Here is a 23,856-nt window from a genome sequence, read left to right as displayed (position 1 = left end):
AGTCACCAAGAGAGTCAATGAAGCCTATTTTAAAAGAGTATTCGGACGATGAAAGTGAGGAGGAGTTTGAAATTACTAAGCCTTACGACAAGCCTGATAGTCACCCAATATCTTTGGTAACTTCTGTAGCAGGTATTGGGGAAAAATCTCCTCTTCATCCTGAAGAAAAAACAAAGTCACCCGAGAAGAAAGACGAAAAGGTCCTAGCTAAACCAGATGACAGTTTCAAGTCTATCATTGAGACTGTTAAGCCCAGTCCCAAAGAATATTCGGACGACGAATCTGATGACGAAATCGATATCCCCAAACCACAAGACAAACCCATTAGCCACCCAACTTCTTTGGTAACTTCTGTAACAGGTAGTGGGGATAAGTCTCCTCTTCATCCTGAAGAAAAACCGAAGTCGCCTGAGAGGAAAGACGAAAAGATCCTAGATAAAACAGACGACAGTTCCAAGTCAGTCATTGAGACTGTCAAGCCCAGCCCCAAAGAATATTCGGACGACGAATCTGATGACGAAATAGATATTCCCAAACCACAAGACAAACCTATTAACCACCCAACTTCTTTGGTAACTTCTGTGACTGGTAGTGAGGATAAGTCTCCACTTCATCCTGAAGAAAAACCGAAGTCGCCTGAGAAGAAAGACGAAAAGATCCTAGATAAACCAGACGACAGTTCCAAGTCAGTCATTGAGACTGTCAAGCCCAGTCTCAAAGAATATTCGGACGACGAATCTGATGACGAAATAGATATCCCCAAACCACAAGACAAACCTATTAGCCACCCAACTTCTTTGGTAACTTCTGTAACAGGTAGTGGGGACAAGTATACTCTTCATCCTGAAGAAAAAACAAAGTCACCTGAGAAGAAAGACGAAAAGGTCCTAGCGAAACCCGACGACAGTTTCAAGTCAGTCATTGAGATTAACAAGACCAGTCCTAAAGAATATTCGGACGACGAATCTGATGTCGAAATAGATTTCCCCAAACCACAAGACAAACCTATTAGCTACCCGACTTCTTTGGTAACTTCTGTAACAGGTAGTGGGGACAAGTCTCCTCTTCATCCTGAAGAAAAACCGAAGTCGCCTGAGAAGAAAGACGAAAAGGTCCTAGATAAACCAGAAGACAGTTCCAAGTCACTCATTGAGACTATTAAGCCCAGTCTCTCGGAATATTCCGACAATAAAGGTGATGCCAAAATTGAGTGTCCTAAGCCCCAAGAGAAGCCTTTTAGTGAACCAATTCCAGAAGTGACAGCCTTCACTAGTTTCCATGATGTTATGTCCACAGAAGTTATTTCCTTCAAGGCAGAAGAAAGTTCAACAACAATTCAATCAAATACTAAGTTCGCAAGCACTACTATAACAACAGAAGATACCAAGATAGTTATACCGATTGACTCCCTTTCAAACTTAAATGACGATAAGATCCCATCCTCAGTAGATGACAAACCAAAGTCACCAAGAGAGTCAATGAAGCCTATTTTAAAAGAGTATTCGGACGATGAAAGTGAGGAGGAGTTTGAAATTACTAAGCCTTACGACAAGCCTGATAGTCACCCAATATCTTTGGTAACTTCTGTAGCAGGTCTTGGGGAAAAATCTCCTCTTCATCCTGAAGAAAAAACAAAGTCACCCGAGAAGAAAGACGAAAAGGTCCTAGCTAAACCAGATGACAGTTTCAAGTCTATCATTGAGACTGTTAAGCCCAGTCCCAAAGAATATTCGGACGACGAATCTGATGACGAAATCGATATCCCCAAACCACAAGACAAACCTATTAGCTACCCCACTTCTTTGCTAACTTCTGTGACTGGTAGTGAGGATAAGTCTCCACTTCATCCTGAAGAAAAACCGAAGTCGCCAGAGAAGAAAGACGAAAAGATCATAGATAAACCAGACGACAGTTCCAAGTCAGTCATTGAGACTGTCAAGCCCAGTCCCAAAGAATATTCGGACGACGAATCTGGTGACGAAATAGATATTCCCAAACCACAAGACAAACCTATTAGCCACCCAACTTCTTTGGTAACTTCTGTGACTGGTAGTGAGGATAAGTCTCCACTTCATCCTGAAGAAAAACCGAAGTCGCCAGAGAAGAAAGACGAAAAGGTCCTAGCGAAACCAGACGACAGTTTCAAGCCAGTCATTGAGACTGTTAAGCCCAGTCCCAAAGAATATTCGGACGACGAATCTGGTGACGAAATAGATATTCCCAAACCACAAGACAAACCTATTAGCCACCCAACTTCTTTGGTAACTTCTGTGACTGGTAGTGAGGATAAGTCTCCACTTCATCCTGAAGAAAAACCGAAGTCGCCAGAGAAGAAAGACGAAAAGATCATAGATAAACCAGACGACAGTTCCAAGTCAGTCATTGAGACTGTCAAGCCCAGTCCCAAAGAATATTCGGACGACGAATCTGATGACGAAATAGATATCCCCAAACCACAAGACAAACCTATTAGCCACCCAACTTCTTTGGTAACTTCTGTAACAGGTAGTGGGGACAAGTCTCCTCTTCATCCTGAAGAAAAACCGAAGTCGCCTGAGAAGAAAGACGAAAATGTCCTAGCTAAACCAGATGACAGTTTCAAGTCTGTCATTGAGACTGCTAAGCCCAGTCGCAAAGAATATTCAGACGACGAATCTGATGACGAAATAGATATTCCCAAAACACAAGAAAAACCTATTAGCCACCCAACTTCTTTGGTAACTTCTGTAACAGGAAGTGGGGACAAGTCTCCTCTTCATCCTGAAGAAAAACCGAAGTCGCCTGAGAAGAAAGACGAAAAGGTCCTAGCTAAACCAGATGACAGTTCCAAGTCTGTCATTGAGACTGCTAAGCCCGACGAATCTGGCGACGAATCTGGTGACGAAATAGATATTCCCAAACCACAAGACAAACCTATTAGCCACCCAACTTCTTTGGTAACTTCTGTGACTGGTAGTGAGGATAAGTCTCCACTTCATCCTGAAGAGAACCCGAAGTCGCCTGAGAAGAAAGACGAAAAGGTCCTAGCGAAACCAGACGTCAGTTTCAAGCCAGTCATTGAGACTGTTAAGCCCAGTCCCAAAGAATATTCGGACGACGAATCTGATGACGAAATAGATATTCCCAAACCACAAGACAAACCTATTAGCCACCCAACTACGTTGGTAACTTCTGTGACTGGTAGTGAGGATAAGTCTCCTCTTCATTCTGAAGAAAAAACAAAGTCACCTGAGAAGAAAGACGAAAAGGTCGTAGCTAAACCAGATGACAGTTCCAAGTCTGTCATTGAGACTGCTAAGCCCAGTCGCAAAGAATATTCGGACGACGAATCTGATGACGAAATAGATATTCCCAAACCACAAGACAAACCTATTAGCCACCCAACTTCTTTGCTAACTTCTGTGACTGGTAGTGAGGATAAGTCTTTACTTCATCCTGAAGAAAAACCGAAGTCGCCTGAGAAGAAAGACGAAAAGATCATAGATAAACCAGACGACAGTTCCAAGTCAGTCATTGAGACTGTCAAGCCCAGTCCCAAAGAATATTCGGACGACGAATCTGATGACGAAATAGATATCCCCAAACCACAAGACAAACCTATTAGCCACCCAACTTCTTTGGTAACTTCTGTAACAGGTAGTGGGGACAAGTCTCCTCTTCATCCTGAAGAAAAACCGAAGTCGCCTGAGAAGAAAGACGAAAAGGTCCTAGCTAAACCAGATGACAGTTTCAAGTCTGTCATTGAGACTGCTAAGCCCAGTCGCAAAGAATATTCAGACGACGAATCTGATGACGAAATAGATATTCCCAAACCACAAGAAAAACCTATTAGCCACCCAACTTCTTTGGTAACTTCTGTGACAGGTAGTGAGGATAAGTCTCCACTTCATCCTGAAGAAAAACCGAAGTCGCCTGAGAAGAAAGACGAAAAGGTCCTAACGAAACCAGACGTCAGTTTCAAGCCAGTCATTGAGACTGTTAAGCCCAGTCCCAAAGAATATTCGGACGACGAATCTGGAGACGAAATAGATATTCCCAAACCACAAGACAAACCTATTAGCCACCCAACTTCTTTGGTAACTTCTGTGACTGGTAGTGAGGATAAGTCTCCACTTCATCCTGAAGAAAAACCGAAGTCGCCTGAAAAGAAAGACGAAAAGATCATAGATAAACCAGACGACAGTTCCAAGTCAGTCATTGAGACTGTTAAGCCCAGTCCCAAAGAATATTCGGACGACGAATCTGATGACGAAATAGATATCCCCAAACCACAAGACAAACCTATTAGCCACCCAACTTCTTTGGTAACTTCTGTAACAGGTTGTGGGGACAAGTATACTCTTCATCCTGAAGAAAAAACAAAGTCACCTGAGAAGAAAGACGAAAAGGTCGTATCTAAACCAGATGACAGTTACAAGTCTGTCATTGAGACTGCTAAGCCTAGTCGCAAAGAATATTCGGACGACGAATCTGATGACGAAATAGATATTCCCAAACCACAAGACAAACCTATTAGCCACCCAACTACTTTGGTAACTTCTGTGACTGGTAGTGAGGATAAGTCTCCTCTTCATCCTGAAGAAAAACCGAAGTCGCCTGAGAAGAAAGACGAAAAGGTCCTAGCGAAACCAGACGTCAGTTTCAAGCCAGTCATTGAGACTGTTAAGCCCAGTCCCAAAGAATATTCGGACGACGAATCTGGAGACGAAATAGATATTCCCAAACCACAAGACAAACCTATTAGCCACCCAACTTCTTTGGTAACTTCTGTGACTGGTAGTGAGAATAAGTCTCCACTTCATCCTGAAGAGAACCCGAAGTCGCCTGAGAAGAAAGACGAAAAGGTCCTAGATAAACTAGACGACAGTTCCAAGTCAGTCATTGAGACTGTCAAGCCCAGTCCCAAAGACTATTCGGACGACGAATCTGATGACGAAATAGATAGTCCCAAACCACAAGACAAACCTATTAGCCACCCAACTTCTTTGGTAACTTCTGTAACAGGTAGTGGGGAAAAGTATACTCTTCATCCTGAAGAAAAAACAAAGTCACCTGAGAAGAAAGACGAAAAGGTCGTAGCTAAACCAGATGACAGTTCCAAGTCTGTCATTGAGACTGCTAAGCCCAGTCGCAAAGAATATTCGGACGACGAATCTGATGACGAAATAGATATTCCCAAACCACAAGACAAACCTATTAGCCACCCAACTTCTTTGGTAACTTCTGTAACAGGAAGTGGGGACAAGTCTCCTCTTCATCCTGAAGAAAAACCGAAGTCGCCTGAGAAGAAAGACGAAAAGGTCCTAGGTAAACCAGATGACAGTTCCAAGTCTGTCATTGAGACTGCTAAGCCCAGTCGCAAAGAATATTCAGACGACGAATCTGATGACGAAATAGATATTCCCAAACCACAAGAAAAACCTATTAGCCACCCAACTTCTTTGGTAACTTCTGTGACTGGTAGTGAGGATAAGTCTCCACTTCATCCTGAAGAAAAACCAAAGTCGCCTGAGAAGAAAGACGAAAAGGTCCTAGCGAAACCAGACGTCAGTTTAAAGCCAGTCATTGAGACTGTTAAGCCCAGTCCCAAAGAATATTCGGACGACGAATCTGGAGACGAAATAGATATTCCCAAACCACAAGACAAACCTATTAGCCACCCAACTTCTTTGGTAACTTCTGTGACTGGTAGTGAGGATAAGTCTCCACTTCATCCTGAAGAGAAACCGAAGTCGCCTGAGAAGAAAGACGAAAAGATCCTAGATAAACTAGACGACAGTTCCAAGTCAGTCATTGAGACTGTCAAGCCCAGTCCCAAAGAATATTCGGACGACGAATCTGATGACGAAATAGATATTCCCAAACCACAAGACAAACCTATTAGCCACCCAACTTCTTTGGTAACTTCTGTAACAGGTAGTGGGGAAAAGTATACTCTTCATCCTGAAGAAAAAACAAAGTCACCTGAGAAGAAAGACGAAAAGGTCGTAGCTAAACCAGATGACAGTTCCAAGTCTGTCATTGAGACTGCTAAGCCCAGTCGCAAAGAATATTCGGACGACGAATCTGATGACGAAATAGATATTCCCAAACCACAAGACAAACCTATTAGCCACCCAACTTCTTTGGTAACTTCTGTAACAGGTAGTGGGGATAAGTCTCCTCTTCCTACTGAAAAAAAACCGAAGTCGCCTGAGAGGAAAGACGAAAAGATCCTAGATAAACCAGACGACAGTTCCAAGTCAGTCATTGAGACTGTCAAGCCCAGTCCCAAAGAATATTCGGACGAAGAATCTGATGACGAAATAGATATTCCCAAACCACAAGACAAACCTATTAGCCACCCAACTTCTTTGGTAACTTCTGTAACAGGTAGTGGGGATAAGTCTCCTCTTCCTACTGAAAAAAAACCGAAGTCGCCTGAGAGGAAAGACGAAAAGATCATAGATAAACCAGACGACAGTTCCAAGTCAGTCATTGAGACTGTCAAGCCCAGTCCCAAAGAATATTCGGACGACGAATCTGATGACGAAATAGATATCCCCAAACCACAAGACAAACCTATTAGCCACCCAACTTCTTTGGTTACTTCTGTAACAGGTAGTGGGGACAAGTATACTCTTCATCCTGAAGAAAAAACAAAGTCACCTGAGAAGAAAGACGAAAAGGTCGTAGCTAAACCAGATGACAGTTCCAAGTCTGTCATTGAGACTGCTAAGCCCAGTCGCAAAGAATATTCGGACGACGAATCTGATGACGAAATAGATATTCCCAAACCACAAGACAAACCTATTAGCCACCCAACTTCTTTGGTAACTTCTGTGACTGGTAGTGAGGATAAGTCTCCACTTCATCCTGAAGAAAAACCGAAGTCGCCTGAGAAGAAAGACGAAAAGGTCCTAGCGAAACCAGACGTCAGTTTCAAGCCAGTCATTGAGACTGTTAAGCCCAGTCCCAAAGAATATTCGGACGACGAATCTGATGACGAAATAGATATTCCCAAACCACAAGACAAACCTATTAGCCACCCAACTACGTTGGTAACTTCTGTGACTGGTAGTGAGGATAAGTCTCCTCTTCATTCTGAAGAAAAAACAAAGTCACCTGAGAAGAAAGACGAAAAGGTCGTAGCTAAACCAGATGACAGTTCCAAGTCTGTCATTGAGACTGCTAAGCCCAGTCGCAAAGAATATTCGGACGACGAATCTGATGACGAAATAGATATTCCCAAACCACAAGACAAACCTATTAGCCACCCAACTACTTTGGTAACTTCTGTGACTGGTAGTGAGGATAAGTCTCCTCTTCATTCTGAAGAAAAACCGAAGTCGCCTGAGAAGAAAGACGAAAAGGTCCTAGCTAAACCAGATGACAGTTTCAAGTCTGTCATTGAGACTGCTAAGCCCAGTCGCAAAGAATATTCAGACGACGAATCTGATGACGAAATAGATATTCCCAAACCACAAGAAAAACCTATTAGCCACCCAACTTCTTTGGTAACTTCTGTAACAGGTAGTGGGGACAAGTATACTCTTCATCCTGAAGAAAAAACAAAGTCACTTGAGAAGAAAGACGAAAAGGTCGTAGCTAAACCAGATGACAGTTCCAAGTCTGTCATTGAGACTGCTAAGCCCAGTCGCAAAGAATATTCGGACGACGAATCTGATGACGAAATAGATATTCCCAAACCACAAGACAAACCTATTAGCCACCCAACTTCTTTGGTAACTTCTGTAACAGGTAGTGGGAACAAGTCTCCTCTTCATCCTGAAGAAAAACCGAAGTCGCCTGAGAAGAAAGACGAAAAGGTCCTAGCGAAACCAGACGTCAGTTTCAAGCCAGTCATTGAGACTGTTAAGCCCAGTCCCAAAGAATATTCGGACGACGAATCTGATGACGAAATAGATATTCCCAAACCACAAGACAAACCTATTAGCCACCCAACTACGTTGGTAACTTCTGTGACTGGTAGTGAGGATAAGTCTCCTCTTCATTCTGAAGAAAAAACAAAGTCACCTGAGAAGAAAGACGAAAAGGTCGTAGCTAAACCAGATGACAGTTCCAAGTCTGTCATTGAGACTGCTAAGCCCAGTCGCAAAGAATATTCGGACGACGAATCTGATGACGAAATAGATATTCCCAAACCACAAGACAAACCTATTAGCCACCCAACTTCTTTGGTAACTTCTGTGACTGGTAGTGAGGATAAGTCTCCACTTCATCCTGAAGAAAAACCGAAGTCGCCTGAGAAGAAAGACGAAAAGGTCCTAGCGAAACCAGACGTCAGTTTCAAGCCAGTCATTGAGACTGTTAAGCCCAGTCCCAAAGAATATTCGGACGACGAATCTGATGACGAAATAGATATTCCCAAACCACAAGACAAACCTATTAGCCACCCAACTACGTTGGTAACTTCTGTGACTGGTAGTGAGGATAAGTCTCCTCTTCATTCTGAAGAAAAAACAAAGTCACCTGAGAAGAAAGACGAAAAGGTCGTAGCTAAACCAGATGACAGTTCCAAGTCTGTCATTGAGACTGCTAAGCCCAGTCGCAAAGAATATTCGGACGACGAATCTGATGACGAAATAGATATTCCCAAACCACAAGACAAACCTATTAGCCACCCAACTACTTTGGTAACTTCTGTGACTGGTAGTGAGGATAAGTCTCCTCTTCATTCTGAAGAAAAACCGAAGTCGCCTGAGAAGAAAGACGAAAAGGTCCTAGCTAAACCAGATGACAGTTTCAAGTCTGTCATTGAGACTGCTAAGCCCAGTCGCAAAGAATATTCAGACGACGAATCTGATGACGAAATAGATATTCCCAAGCCACAAGAAAAACCTATTAGCCACCCAACTTCTTTGGTAACTTCTGTGACTGGTAGTGAGGATAAGTCTCCACTTCATCCTGAAGAGAAACCGAAGTCGCCTGAGAAGAAAGACGAAAAGGTCCTAGCGAAACCAGACGTCAGTTTCAAGCCAATCATTGAGACTGTTAAGCCCAGTCCCAAAGAATATTCGGACGAAGAATCTGGAGACGAAATAGATATTCCCAAACAACAAGACAAACCTATTAACCACCCAACTTCTTTGGTAACTTCTGTGACTGGTAGTGAGGATAAGTCTCCACTTCATCCTGAAGAGAACCCGAAGTCGCCTAAGAAGAAAGACGAAAAGGTCCTAGATAAACTAGACGACAGTTCCAAGTCAGTCATTGAGACTGTCAAGCCCAGTCCCAAAGAATATTCGGACGACGAATCTGGAGACGAAATAGATATTCCCAAACCACAAGACAAACCTATTAGCCACCCAACTTCTTTGGTAACTTCTGTGACTGGTAGTGAGGATAAGTCTCCACTTCATCCTGACGAGAAACCGAAGTCGCCTGAGAAGAAAGACGAAAAGATCCTAGATAAACTAGACGACAGTTCCAAGTCAGTCATTGAGACTGTCAAGCCCAGTCCCAAAGAATATTCGGACGACGAATCTGGAGACGAAATAGATATTCCCAAGTCACAAGATAAACCTATTAGCCACCCAACTTCTTTGGTAACTTCTGTAACAGGTAGTGGGGATAAGTCTCCTTTTCCTACTGAAAAAAAAGCGAAGTCGCCTGAGAGGAAAGACGAAAAGATCCTAGATAAACCAGACGACAGTTCCAAGTCAGTCATTGAGACTGTCAAGCCCAGTCCCAAAGAATATTCGGACGAAGAATCTGATGACGAAATAGATATTCCCAAACCACAAGACAAACCTATTAGCCACCCAACTTCTTTGGTAACTTCTGTAACAGGTAGTGGGGATAAGTCTCCTCTTCCTACTGAAAAAAAACCGAAGTCGCCTGAGAGGAAAGACGAAAAGATCCTAGATAAAACAGACGACAGTTCCAAGTCAGTCATTGAGACTGTCAAGCCCAGTCCCAAAGAATATTCGGACGACGAATCTGATGACGAAATAGATATTTCCAAACCACAAGACAAACCCATTAGCCACCCAACTTCTTTGGTAACTTCTGTAACAGGTAGTGGGAATAAGTCTCCTCTTCATCCTGAAGAAAAACCGAAGTCGCCTGAGAGGAAAGACGAAAATGTCCTAGCTAAACCAGACGACAGTTCCAAGTCAGTCATTGAGACTATTAAGCCCAGTCTAGTGGAATATTCCGACAATAAAGGTGATGCCAATCTTGAGTGTCCTAAGCCCCAAGAGAAGCCTTTTAGTGAACCAATTCCAGAAGTGACAGCCTTCACTAGTTTCCATGATGTTATGTCCAAAGAAGTAATTTCCTTCAAGGCAGAAGAAAGTTCAACAACAATTCAATCAAATACTAAGTTCGCAAGCACTACTATAACAACAGAAGATACCAAGATAGTTATACCGATTGACTCCCTTTCAAACTTAAATGACGATAAGATCCCATCCTCAGTAGATGACAAACCAAAGTCACCAAGAGAGTCACTGAAGCCTATTTTAAAAGAGTATTCGGACGATGAAAGTGAGGAGGAGTTTGAAATTACTAAGCCTTACGACAAGCCTGATAGTCACCCAATATCTTTGGTAACTTCTGTAGCAGGTCTTGGGGAAAAATCTCCTCTTCATCCTGAAGAAAAAACAAAGTCACCCGAGATGAAAGACGAAAAGGTCCTAGCTAAACCAGATGACAGTTTCAAGTCTATCATTGAGACTGTTACGCCCAGTCCCAAAGAATATTCGGACGACGAATCTGATGACGAAATAGATATCCCCAAACCACAAGACAAACCTATTAGCTACCCCACTTCTTTGGTAACTTCTGTAACAGGAAGTGGGGAGAAGTCTCCTCTTCATTCTGAAGAAAAAACAAAGTCGCCTGAGAAGAAAGACGAAAAGGTTCTAGCGAAACCAGACGACAGTTTCAAGTCTGTCATTGAGACTGCTAAGCCCAGTCCCAAAGAATATTCAGACGACGAATCTGATGACGAAATAGATATTCCCAAACCACAAGAAAAACCTATTAGCCACCCAACTTCTTTGGTAACTTCTGTGACTGGTAGTGAGGATAAGTCTCCACTTCATCCTGAAGAAAAACCGAAGTCGCCTGAAAAGAAAGACGAAAAGATCATAGATAAACCAGACGACAGTTCCAAGTCAGTCATTGAGACTGTTAAGCCCAGTCCCAAAGAATATTCGGACGACGAATCTGATGACGAAATAGATATCCCCAAACCACAAGACAAACCTATTAGCCACCCAACTTCTTTGGTAACTTCTGTAACAGGTTGTGGGGACAAGTATACTCTTCATCCTGAAGAAAAAACAAAGTCACCTGAGAAGAAAGACGAAAAGGTCGTATCTAAACCAGATGACAGTTACAAGTCTGTCATTGAGACTGCTAAGCCCAGTCGCAAAGAATATTCGGACGACGAATCTGATGACGAAATAGATATTCCCAAACCACAAGACAAACCTATTAGCCACCCAACTTCTTTGGTAACTTCTGTAACAGGTAGTGGGGACAAGTCTCCTCTTCATCCTGAAGAAAAACCGAAGTCGCCTGAGAGGAAAGACGAAAAGGTCCTAGCTAAACCAGATGACAGTTTCAAGTCTGTCATTGAGACTGCTAAGCCCAGTCGCAAAGAATATTCAGACGACGAATCTGATGACGAAATAGATATTCCCAAACCACAAGAAAAACCTATTAGCCACCCAACTTCTTTGGTAACTTCTGTGACTGGAAGTGAGGATAAGTCTCCACTTCATCCTGAAGAAAAACCGAAGTCGCCTGAGAAGAAAGTCGAAAAGGTCCTAGCGAAACCAGACGACAGTTTCAAGCCAGTCATTGAGACTGTTAAGCCCAGTCCCAAAGAATATTCGGACGACGAATCTGGTGACGAAATAGATATTCCCAAACATCAAGACAAACCTATTAGCCACCCAACTTCTTTGGTAACTTCTGTAACAGGTAGTGGGGAAAAGTATACTCTTCATCCTGAAGAAAAAGAGAAGTCGCCTGAGAAGAAAGACGAAAAGGTCCTAGCGAAACCAGACGACAGTTTCAAGCCAGTCATTGAGACTGTTAAGCCCAGTCCCAAAGAATATTCGGACGACGAATCTGATGACGAAATAGATATTCCCAAACCACAAGACAAACCTATTAGCCACCCAACTACTTTGGTAACTTCTGTGACTGGTAGTGAGGATAAGTCTCCTCTTCATCCTGAAGAAAAACCGAAGTCGCCTGAGAAGAAAGACGAAAAGATCCTAGATAAACCAGACGATAGTTCCAAGTCAGTCATTGAGACTGTCAAGCCCAGTCCCAAAGAATATTCGGACGACGAATCTGATGACGAAATAGATATTCCCAAACCACAAGACAAACCTATTAGCCACCCAACTTCTTTGGTAACTTCTGTAACAGGTAGTGGGGACAAGTCTCCTCTTCATCCTGAAGAAAAACCGAAGTCGCCTGAGAGGAAAGACGAAAAGGTCCTAGCTAAACCAGATGACAGTTTCAAGTCTGTCATTGAGACTGCTAAGCCCAGTCGCAAAGAATATTCAGACGACGAATCTGATGACGAAATAGATATTCCCAAACCACAAGAAAAACCTATTAGCCACCCAACTTCTTTGGTAACTTCTGTGACTGGTAGTGAGGATAAGTCTCCACTTCATCCTGAAGAAAAACCGAAGTCGCCTGAGAAGAAAGACGAAAAGGTCCTAGCGAAACCAGACGACAGTTTCAAGCCAGTCATTGAGACTGTTAAGCCCAGTCCCAAAGAATATTCGGACGACGAATCTGGTGACGAAATAGATATTCCCAAACATCAAGACAAACCTATTAGCCACCCAACTTCTTTGGTAACTTCTGTGACTGGTAGTGAGGATAAGTCTCCACTTCATCCTGAAGAGAAACCGAAGTCGCCTGAGAAGAAAGACGAAAAGATCTTAGATAAACCAGACGACAGTTCCAAGTCAGTCATTGAGACTGTCAAGCCCAGTCCCAAAGAATATTCGGACGCCGAATCTGATGACGAAATAGATATTCCCAAACCACAAGACAAACCTATTAGCCACCCAACTTCTTTGGTAACTTCTGTAACAGGTAGTGGGGAAAAGTATACTCTTCATCCTGAAGAAAAAACAAAGTCACCTGAGAAGAAAGACGAAAAGGTCGTAGCTAAACCAGATGACAGTTCCAAGTCTGTCATTGAGACTGCTAAGCCCAGTCGCAAAGAATATTCGGACGACGAATCTGATGACGAAATAGATATTCCCAAACCACAAGACAAACCTATTAGCCACCCAACTTCTTTGGTAACTTCTGTAACAGGTAGTGGGGACAAGTCTCCTCTTCATCCTGAAGAAAAACCGAAGTCGCCTGAGAAGAAAGACGAAGAGGTCCTAGCTAAACCAGATGACAGTTCCAAGTCTGTCATTGAGACTGCTAAGCCCAGTCGCAAAGAATATTCAGACGACGAATCTGATGACGAAATAGATATTCCCAAACCACAAGAAAAACCTATTAGCCACCCAACTTCTTTGGTAACTTCTGTGACTGGTAGTGAGGATAAGTCTCCACTTCATCCTGAAGAAAAAGAGAAGTCGCCTGAGAAGAAAGACGAAAAGGTCCTAGCGAAACCAGACGACAGTTTCAAGCCAGTCATTGAGACTGTTAAGCCCAGTCCCAAAGAATATTCGGACGACGAATCTGATGACGAAATAGATATTCCCAAACCACAAGACAAACCTATTAGCCACCCAACTACTTTGGTAACTTCTGTGACTGGTAGTGAGGATAAGTCTCCACTTCATCCTGAAGAAAAAGAGAAGTCGCCTGAGAAGAAAGACGAAAAGATCCTAGATAAACCAGACGATAGTTCCAAGTCAGTCATTGAGACTGTCAAGCCCAGTCCCAAAGAATATTCGCACGACGAATCTGACGACGAAATAGATATCCCCAAACCACAAGACAAACCTATTAGCTACCCCACTTCTTTTGTAACTTCTGTAAGAGGTAGTGGGGACAAGTCTCCTCTTCATCCTGAAGAAAAACCGAAGTCGCCTGAGAAGAAAGACGAAAAGATCCTAGATCAACCAGACGACTGTTCCAAGTCAGTCATTGAGACTGTCAAGCCCAGTCCCAAAGAATATTCGGACGACGAATCTGATGACGAAATAGATATTCCCAAAACACAAGACAAACCTATTAGCCACCCAACTTCTTTGGTAACTTCTCTAACAGGTAGTGGGGACAAGTCTCCACTTCATCCTGAAGAAAAAACAAAGTCACCTGAGAAGAAAGACGAAAAGGTCGAAGCTAAACCAGATGACAGTTCCAAGTCTGTCATTGAGACTGCTAAGCCCAGTCCCAAAGAATATTCGGACGACGAATCTGATGACGAAATAGATATTCCCAAACCACAAGACAAACCTTATAGCCACCCAACTACTTTGGTAACTTCTGTGACTGGTAGTGAGGATAAGTCTCCTCTTCATCCTGAAGAAAAACCGAAGTCGCCTGAGAAGAAAGACGAAAAGATCCTAGATAAACCAGACGACAGTTCCAAGTCAGTCATTGAGACTGTCAAGCCCAGTCCCAAAGAATATTCGGACGACGAATCTGATGACGAAATAGATATCCCCAAACCACAAGACAAACCTATTAGCTACCCCACTTCTTTGGTAACTTCTGTAACAGGTAGTGGGGAGAAGTCTCCTCTTCATCCTGAAGAAAAACCGAAGTCGCCTGAGAAGAAAGACGAAAAGATCCTAGATAAACCAGACGATAGTTCCAAGTCAGTCATTGAGACTGTCAAGCCCAGTCCCAAAGAATATTCGGACGACGAATCTGATGACGAAATAGATATTCCCAAACCACAAGACAAACCTATTAGCCACCCAACTTCTTTGGTAACTTCTGTAACAGGTAGTGGGGACAAGTCTCCCCTTCATCCTGAAGAAAAACCGAAGTCGCCTGAGAGGAAAGACGAAAAGGTCCTAGCTAAACCAGATGACAGTTTCAAGTCTGTCATTGAGACTGCTAAGCCCAGTCGCAAAGAATATTCAGACGACGAATCTGATGACGAAATAGATATTCCCAAACCACAAGAAAAACCTATTAGCCACCCAACTTCTTTGGTAACTTCTGTGACTGGTAGTGAGGATAAGTCTCCACTTCATCCTGAAGAAAAACCGAAGTCGCCTGAGAAGAAAGACGAAAAGGTCCTAGCGAAACCAGACGACAGTTTCAAGCCAGTCATTGAGACTGTTAAGCCCAGTCCCAAAGAATATTCGGACGACGAATCTGGTGACGAAATAGATATTCCCAAACCACAAGACAAACCTATTAGCCACCCAACTTCTTTGGTAACTTCTGTGACTGGTAGTGAGGATAAGTCTCCACTTCATCCTGAAGAGAAACCGAAGTCGCCTGAGAAGAAAGACGAAAAGATCTTAGATAAACCAGACGACAGTTCCAAGTCAGTCATTGAGACTGTCAAGCCCAGTCCCAAAGAATATTCGGACGCCGAATCTGATGACGAAATAGATATTCCCAAACCACAAGACAAACCTATTAGCCACCCAACTTCTTTGGTAACTTCTGTAACAGGTAGTGGGGAAAAGTATACTCTTCATCCTGAAGAAAAAACAAAGTCACCTGAGAAGAAAGACGAAAAGGTCGTAGCTAAACCAGATGACAGTTCCAAGTCTGCCATTGAGACTGCTAAGCCCAGTCGCAAAGAATATTCGGACGACGAATCTGATGACGAAATAGATATTCCCAAACCACAAGACAAACCTATTAGCCACCCAACTTCTTTGGTAACTTCTGTAACAGGTAGTGGGGACAAGTCTCCTCTTCATCCTGAAGAAAAACCGAAGTCGCCTGAGAAGAAAGACGAAGAGGTCCTAGCTAAACCAGATGACAGTTCCAAGTCTGTCATTGAGGCTGCTAAGCCCAGTCGCAAAGAATATTCAGACGACGAATCTGATGACGAAATAGATATTCCCAAACCACAAGAAAAACCTATTAGCCACCCAACTTCTTTGGTAACTTCTGTGACTGGTAGTGAGGATAAGTCTCCACTTCATCCTGAAGAGAAACCGAAGTCGCCTGAGAAGAAAGACGAAAAGATCCTAGATAAACCAGACGACTGTTCCAAGTCAGTCATTGAGACTGTCAAGCCCAGTCCCAAAGAATATTCGGACGACGAATCTGATGACGAAATAGATATTCCCAAAACACAAGACAAACCTATTAGCCACCCAACTTCTTTGGTAACTTCTCTAACAGGTAGTGGGGACAAGTCTCCACTTCATCCTGAAGAAAAAACAAAGTCACCTGAGAAGAAAGACGAAAAGGTCGAAGCTAAACCAGATGACAGTTCCAAGTCTGTCATTGAGACTGCTAAGCCCAGTCCCAAAGAATATTCGGACGACGAATCTGATGACGAAATAGATATTCCCAAACCACAAGACAAACCTTATAGCCACCCAACTTCTTTGGTAACTTCTGTGACTGGTAGTGAGGATAAGTCTCCACTTCATCCTGAAGAGAAACCGAAGTCGCCTGAGAAGAAAGACGAAAAGATCCTAGATAAACCAGACGACTGTTCCAAGTCAGTCATTGAGACTGTCAAGCCCAGTCCCAAAGAATATTCGGACGACGAATCTGATGACGAAATAGATATCCCCAAACCACAAGACAAACCTATTAGCTACCCCACTTCTTTGGTAACTTCTGTAACAGGTAGTGGGGAGAAGTCTCCTCTTCATCCTGAAGAAAAACCGAAGTCGCCTGAGAAGAAAGACGAAAAGATCCTAGATAAACCAGACGACAGTGCCAAGTCAGTCATTGAGACTGTCAAGCCCAGTCCCAAAGAATATTCGGACGACGAATCTGATGACGAAATAGATATCCCCAAACCACAAGACAAACCTATTAGCCACCCAACTTTGTTGGTAACTTCTGTGACTGGTAGTGAGGATAAGTCTCCTCTTCATACTGAAGAAAAGCCAAAGTCGCCTGAGAAGAAGGACCAAAAGGGCCTAGCTAAACCAGACGACAGTTCCAAGTCACTCATAGTGACTATTAAGCCCAGTCTAGTGGAATATTGCGACTATGAAGGTGATACCAAAATTGAGTCTCCTAAGACCCAAGAGAAGTCTTTTAATGAACCAATTCATGTAGTGACACCCTTCACTAGTTTCCATGACGTAATTTCCAAAGAAGTTAGTTCCTTCAAGGCAGAAGAAAGTTCAACAACAATTCAAGCAAATATTAAGTTTGCAAGCAGTAGTATAACAACAGAAGATTCCAAAATAGTTACTCCGATTGACTCGATATCAAACTTGAAAGACGATAACATCCCAGCCTCAGTGGATGACAAATCAATCTCACCAAGAGAGTCAGTAAAGCCTATTTTAAAAGAGTGTTCGGACGATGAAAGTGACGAGGAGTGTGGAAGTACTAAGCCTATGTCTGGCATATGTCCTAATATAAATACACCCATTATGTCAGACGAAAATTCAACTCCAGATCAAACAAATTCAAAATCAGCAAACACTAGTGAAGCAACTGTAGATACCCAGACATTTAACCCAATAGCCGAGTCTGTTGGTCATATGGCATTGGTAACTTATTCTGGGGAAAAGTCAAATGCAATTAACGTCATTGCACAGAAATCTCAGACTCAGGAAAGCTATTTAGATCATCGTGCTGGCTTTGATTTGGTTTCTGGTTCTAAAGAAAATAGGTCTGTTCAACAGATTGTGGAGGATACCATCAGGGCTGGTAATGCTGAGGTAAAAAAAATTGTTGACGAAACACTCAAAAGTGTTCAGAAAACCAGAAATATTAAAGATCAGGTAGTAGACGAAGGTCGTTCAGTTGAACAAATAGTTGAAGACACTCTTAAGAATGCTAAGTTTATTCCTGATATTCCTACAGAAGATAAACTCTGTAGCCCTCAGTTAAAAGTAACTAATGCACAAGAAGTTCGTCCGGTTGCTTACTTTGTAAATTTAGACGATGAACAGAAATTAATAGCTCCAGTTAAAAAGGCACCAGCTAGAGCACAATCGAAAAAAATAATTAAGTCAAAGACAGGGAAAATATTAGAGGAGGCTTCTGCAAAATCGACAAATAAGTCAACTATTAGCAAAAGGACACTTGCGGTTAGGGAAAAGCCTAGTCCCAAACCAGTTTCTCCAGCAAAGACGACTACTGTCAAACAAACTCCGATTAGAAAAATAGTAACCATGGACAAATCAAAACAATCAAATAAGACCGAGTCACGACGTTCAGTTACAAGCTCTACTTCAACAACCACCAGTTCAGCGTCCGCTACTAGTCGCGTGATAAGTGAAATACACTTTGAGAGATCATCAAGTCCGGCTTCAAGTTCCATTTTCTACGAAAGCAAACCGCAAGGTGAAGGCAGTCGTTCTACCACACCAAGACCAAGGGTTAAGACAGACGTCACACGAATTCCCTACAATACCTCACCTCGATCGTTTAGTCCACAGCTTAAGACCGCAAAAGCAGGCAAGAAAGTCGTAAACCAAACTAAAACCACTGTCACTCGATCTACTAAAGAGCTTACAGAAAAAAGTTCCAAAAAGACTGAGCGAACCGTCAGCCAAGAGCACGTTGAGAAGCGGAAAACTCCGACACCGTCTGCCACCCACAGATACATGCAACCCACCCTGGCCCACAGCATGAGGTACGGTTTGAGTGGCGAAGGCGACATTGGCCAGAGTGTCTCCACGGCACCCCCAAAGTCGCCGGCACCACCCAAATCGCCAGCTCCGGCCCTAACTAAAAGTACCCGAAAAACACAAACTGCTACAAGTGCCTTGACAAAGTCCACAACCCAAATAACGAAACAAAAAAACTCGATTGCTGAAAAGAAACCAGCACAGCCCCGTTCCCAGATTAAAAGAGGCTCACAGAGCGATAGCAAGGAATCCCTAATGAAAAGCACCGACCGCCTATACAAACGACAAACATCCAAGGAAAATAAACTAGCAAACGTGATAGGCTCAAAGAGCCAAGCAACCAAAAGCATGAAGACACAATCAGCTAATTCAGCCATGAAACTTGTCTACAAAACTTCCATAGAAACCGACAACAAGCTTCTGACGAAGACCACAGCCACTATACAGCGCACCAAAGTTCCGATTAGCGTGTCTTCCAGTGCAAGGACTGCAGCAAAGCTAAGCAAGAGTGATGACACCGTCAAGAGACCTCAGGTAGACAATAAGAAACCAGTAAAGCGAACGGTAAGCAAAGTAAGTGAATCCAGTGGCACCATGACCACCACAGCAACATCGACCAGAACCGTGCATAGCTCCATGGAGCCAAAGCTGCAAAAGAAGATGAAGGACACGATGAACGAGTCGAGTTCGAACTCGGGAAGCGGCACCACCAGTGCCAGCGGTTCTTCAAATAGCACACGACGAAGTGTGCGATCCGTTAGCACGGCTAGCCGCAAAACGGACAAGGACTTGACCAACATCCGGCGAGCAAGTGGAGCGGTTGTTTCGACATCGACCGTACGGGTGCATCGGGAACCAACAGCAACCACCAGCGCTGTTAGCACCGTGCTCGTTGATGACGACTGTGAGGTGATAACCATACGTTCCATTAAATCAAGCGATAGTACAAAAAGTTCTACCTCATCATCCTCCGGTAGCGGCAGCAACAGTCGCAAGGTGCTAACCAGCGAGGTGTTCACTAAAACCTTCGGCCCCGACAAGCCGCTCGAGGTGGTCTATCGACAGCCAGAATTTGATGTAGAACACCACACGATCATGTCTGTGCGCCCGCCCTCCACGACAAGCAGCGATCAGAGATGCATTAACGAGTTCGATGTCAGTTTCATCGACACCACCGACTCCAGTCTCTCGGATTCTGTTGCCTTACCCATGCTAGGCTCCGGTGATCCTGATCGTCTGCTGGCCGCCAGTCCCGGCTCGCCCAAACCCACTCGCAGCCCCCTGGCCCTTATTGAGGAGACCCTGCGCCGCCAGCAACAGCACCACCATCAGCAACACCACCACCACAGTAGCGGTGCTATTGCTGCTGCCCTTGATCCTTCTCTGCCGATGCCAGTGGCTTTTGGACAGAGTCAACTGGAGGCGGAGGTAGGGGTGGAGAAGGGCAGCACTTCCAAAGGTAACTATGGTACTTATGTATATTCAAGATATCTGTTAGGTCGAGATCACAATGATACTTAAGATAAGCTTAGCTACGATACCCATCATATCTAGGGCTTAGTTACCAAATGCAACTTTTCTTATTGATATGCCTATGTATGAAATGCTTTTACTTAACCCATTTTTAACTTATTCTCCACAAATAGCAAACGTAAATAACTAAAGCCGACAAACTTAAGCCATAATACACAATAGCACAGACCTACCAAATAAAGCCAAACATAATGTCCAAGAAACTCCCAACTATATCCGTAACTGCCGACAAGCGATCCACCCATTCCGACTTATCCTCCTCATCGTCATCCCACGACACAGATAGCAATGACATGGACTATGGGCGCAATGGCGGGGGGGGCGTAACCGATGTCGAAGATTTTGACAGTCAGGTTGAGGTACTGAAACCAAGCTCCCGTCGAAATTCTTGTAACTCCTCCCTGAAGCCCAAAGCTCATCCCAGAGCGAATACGGGAGACAACGATGTGACTGATGTGGAGGACTACGACACAGAATCGGAAGATGATGAGAAGAGTACAGCATACCCAGAACTAAAGCTGTCGCTAAGGGAGTTTCTCCAACAGGGACTCCAGAACCAAGAAGCCGTCGATAATGATGCCAAGGAGAGCTGTGAGATAAAAGCCGGAGATTTCGTGCAAGCACAAAACCTAAATGGTATGGCAGACTATCTTACTGATTGCGAAGACTACGACACCGATTCCGAAGTTGGATATGGTTGCGAAAAATCAGTGTGCGTTGATCTGGATCAAGCGATGGGAGATCAGGGGCGAGTAAATATAGCAGATGGCGAGAAGAACCAAGACGACTCCGATCAATATGAAGATGTTTCTGTGATTAGTGATATAAGCGATTTGGCCTCAGCCATGTCCGATTGCACTGGTATCGGGGTGCGTGGCATGTCCGAGGATGAAGTTTTGGAGGTATCCGATAGTGGTCACGAAGAGGTTTGCAACATTGCCTGCTCGGAATCAGAGTCCGAGTCTGAGGGAGCAGCTGCGTTTAGCCAGAGTGCCAGTGAGACTAGTTTTCCTGCAATTGATGTGGCCTTCGTAAGTGCCAGTGGACAGCCACGTCGAAACTCGAAATGCAGTATGCCCACGTCAGGGCAGAAAAACTTCCTACAGCTGGCTTCAAAAAACGAAGAGGTTTTAACTGACGTTGAGGGTATTGACGACTCTGCCGCCGAAGATAGTTTTGACAACGAGGAGGAGGACGAACAACCCATACCACGTGCCATAATCCTTGCGTCTGGCGATGATGGGACCTGCCTTACTGATGTCGAGGACATGTTCTGTGAAGAGAGCTCCCTGTCCACCAGTGCTGAACCGGAAATTCGATCAATCTGCCACGAGGCCTTACCACTGCCCCATCGCGAAGTAGTGGAACTGAAGGAGGATAAGTACGGCGACACAATTACCAATGTCATGCCCATGGACACGAACTACGAGTTTGGCATTTACAACCACCTTAAGGACATGATCCACACCGATTCCGAGGACTATTCGTGTGCCGATGAATGGAGTCTTCAACGTTCAGTTGCTGAAGATGCTGCAATGGGAGGACCGAGTCTAATCGAAAACGAAGTAATTGTATCCAATGAACTATTGAAGCAGCAGCAAAACAAACGCCTGGAGGTACAGACCAATGCCGAGTCCGTAACCGACGTTGAGGAAATCTTTGTGGCCGGAATAAATCGCCGCAAGAAGTTAAAGACCCGCACTCTAAGCAAGGGAAAGAATAAACTACTTGACGCCGTGAAGGGCAAAGAGGATGGAGTCACAGATGTCGAAGATATGGACCTAAGTGAATGTGGCTTACCTCTGGGTGTGAAGCGCGTGGAGCAGCTTAAGCAACAGGCTAAGAGATCAAATGCGGACAAAGCCTCAGAATCTGAGGATGTATCCACCGACGATGTCTCCGACATCTCAGACGTCTCCGATGTACCACCGATATCGACAGGAGATAAAACTTGCGGCAAGACAAAGCCACAACCGCTTCACTTCCGTCTGCTTAAGGATGATATGCTAAATCAGGAACATACCGATGTTGAGGACGTTCAGTTGCCTTCGGATGCGGAGGATGCTCTGGAACCACCGGCCGTTCCAGTGGCCAACAGCAATAGTAAGGAGCTGAATGATATGTTGAACGAGAGCTATACGGTGGTACACGAGAAGAGTGGTCGCAGTTTCAACAGCGAGGCCGAGAAGCTACATGCTAAAGGCGTGATCCGAGATGCCCATACCGACGTTGAGTATGTTGAGTCTGACGAGTCGGCCGCCAGGGGAGGCAATTAGCGTGCTTCCCGTGTCCGCAGCCAATCCGACTCGAATCAGTCCCAAGCAGTTGCCAAAATAAATCTCAACAATAGTTAATAAGTGTTCATAGATACGAAAACCCAACACACACACTCTCAAGCATTTTGTAAGTAAAGCCAACAATTACCAACCATTTTCGTTAAAGTTCTTGCCACAATAAAAGCAGCAAAAAGCCTTAAATCTACTCGCATCGCCCCCATACGTCAACCTCTGTACCCGTGCCATACTAACAAATTTCTAAGCATCACCTATGCGTCGTTGTACTAACACTCACTCTCTATTGTAATTCCCAATCGTACTTGATGCTAAAAAAAGTGATATTTCAAATTCGTTTCGTTTGTTCTTGTTTCGATTGTCTGTAAATCATTCATTATCATTTCGTTTGTAGATTAATATAATGTAGTTCTAGGTCACTTTTGTGTTTGTACCAGACATAACTTGAGCTCGTCTAACATTGGTTTTGTTTATTGCAGAAACCCTTCAGGAAAAAAAAGTAGACGTATTCAGTCTGGATACCGCAAAGATCTCACATGAAATTGGTAAGTTTCAGTCCAAGATATTTAACTTTTGCTTGTCATAAGTATTGTAATACATTATGCTTAATTGGTATGCCAAATTGATCAGTTGTTCGTATTTGTTTCCTAAATGCAATTAAAGCTCATTGACAAAATAATTTTAACGGAATTATGTTCGTGCGCCAGATCTCGCTCACATCACCAATCAACCTCACCGCCATCAGCTATCACACATAATCTTGCACATACTTCTCGCTTCTCATGCTCTACATGCTTTTCCAAGCTTGCCCTTACTTTCTAACGCGCTCTCACTTTCTATTTCAATCTGTCCAATTTCTACCTACCATTGAACTGTGCAATTGTCTTCCAGGTGATGTTAAAGTTGGTGGTGGTGATGATGATAGTGATGGCGATGGCGATAGCGGAGATCTTGTTGCACGCATTCGCGAGGAAGCCAATATTCTGGTGGATCGCGTGCTCGAAGAAAGTGTCGAGATCATTGAGAGTCACGGCCATCAGGCCAATGGCCATGAGATCGCTAAGCTGGACTACAACTCAGAAAGTGAGAACTATGCCATAACATGCGACGATATCAGCGGCGTCGATGTTATCAAATCGCCCACCATTGAGTCCATGTCGGGCAAGTCGTTTGACGACAACATGAGCTTCACCGACGAGCACATACATTTACCCTTGCATGCCCAGAACACGACCACCACCATGACAACGACAATTACCACTCAGTTCCAACAGCAGCAGTCCCAGTCTGCTGTCCCAAGTACATCGGCGGCAAAAGGTAACATACCATATAGATTT

General features: G+C 43.8%; 2 protein-coding genes across 2 annotated transcripts in view; both read left to right on the top strand.

Annotated features, from left to right (window-relative positions):
- Positions 1–23,856, top strand: part of LOC122616673 — a 60,679-nt gene that overhangs the window by 29,673 nt on the left and 7,150 nt on the right. The window contains exons 23-28 of the mRNA XM_043792212.1: positions 24–10,148; positions 10,461–16,312; positions 16,394–17,119; positions 17,444–20,154; positions 22,999–23,064; positions 23,411–23,836. Coding sequence (XP_043648147.1) covers positions 24–10,148; positions 10,461–16,312; positions 16,394–17,119; positions 17,444–20,154; positions 22,999–23,064; positions 23,411–23,836 — 19,906 coding nt within the window. The remainder of the gene's footprint in view (positions 1–23; positions 10,149–10,460; positions 16,313–16,393; positions 17,120–17,443; positions 20,155–22,998; positions 23,065–23,410; positions 23,837–23,856) is intronic.
- LOC122617602 lies at positions 20,354–23,450 on the top strand. Its single transcript, XM_043793522.1, has 3 exons — positions 20,354–22,631; positions 22,999–23,064; positions 23,411–23,450. The coding sequence occupies exon 1, from the start codon at positions 20,420–20,422 to the stop codon at positions 22,502–22,504; it is 2,085 nt and encodes a 694-aa protein (XP_043649457.1). The 5' UTR covers positions 20,354–20,419; the 3' UTR covers positions 22,505–22,631; positions 22,999–23,064; positions 23,411–23,450.

Source organism: Drosophila teissieri, chromosome 3L, assembly GCF_016746235.2.
Source record: "Drosophila teissieri strain GT53w chromosome 3L, Prin_Dtei_1.1, whole genome shotgun sequence".
NCBI classification, from domain to species: domain Eukaryota; kingdom Metazoa; phylum Arthropoda; class Insecta; order Diptera; family Drosophilidae; genus Drosophila; species Drosophila teissieri.
The sequence above is the reverse complement of the archived record's forward strand: the minus strand, read 5'-3'. Positions and strand labels throughout refer to the sequence as shown.

What these genes read in the sequence shown, in the direction of transcription:
- LOC122617602 (XM_043793522.1), top strand. Translation starts at nt 20,420, where the DNA reads ATGTCCAAGAAACTCCCAACTATATCCGTAACTGCCGACAAGCGATCC.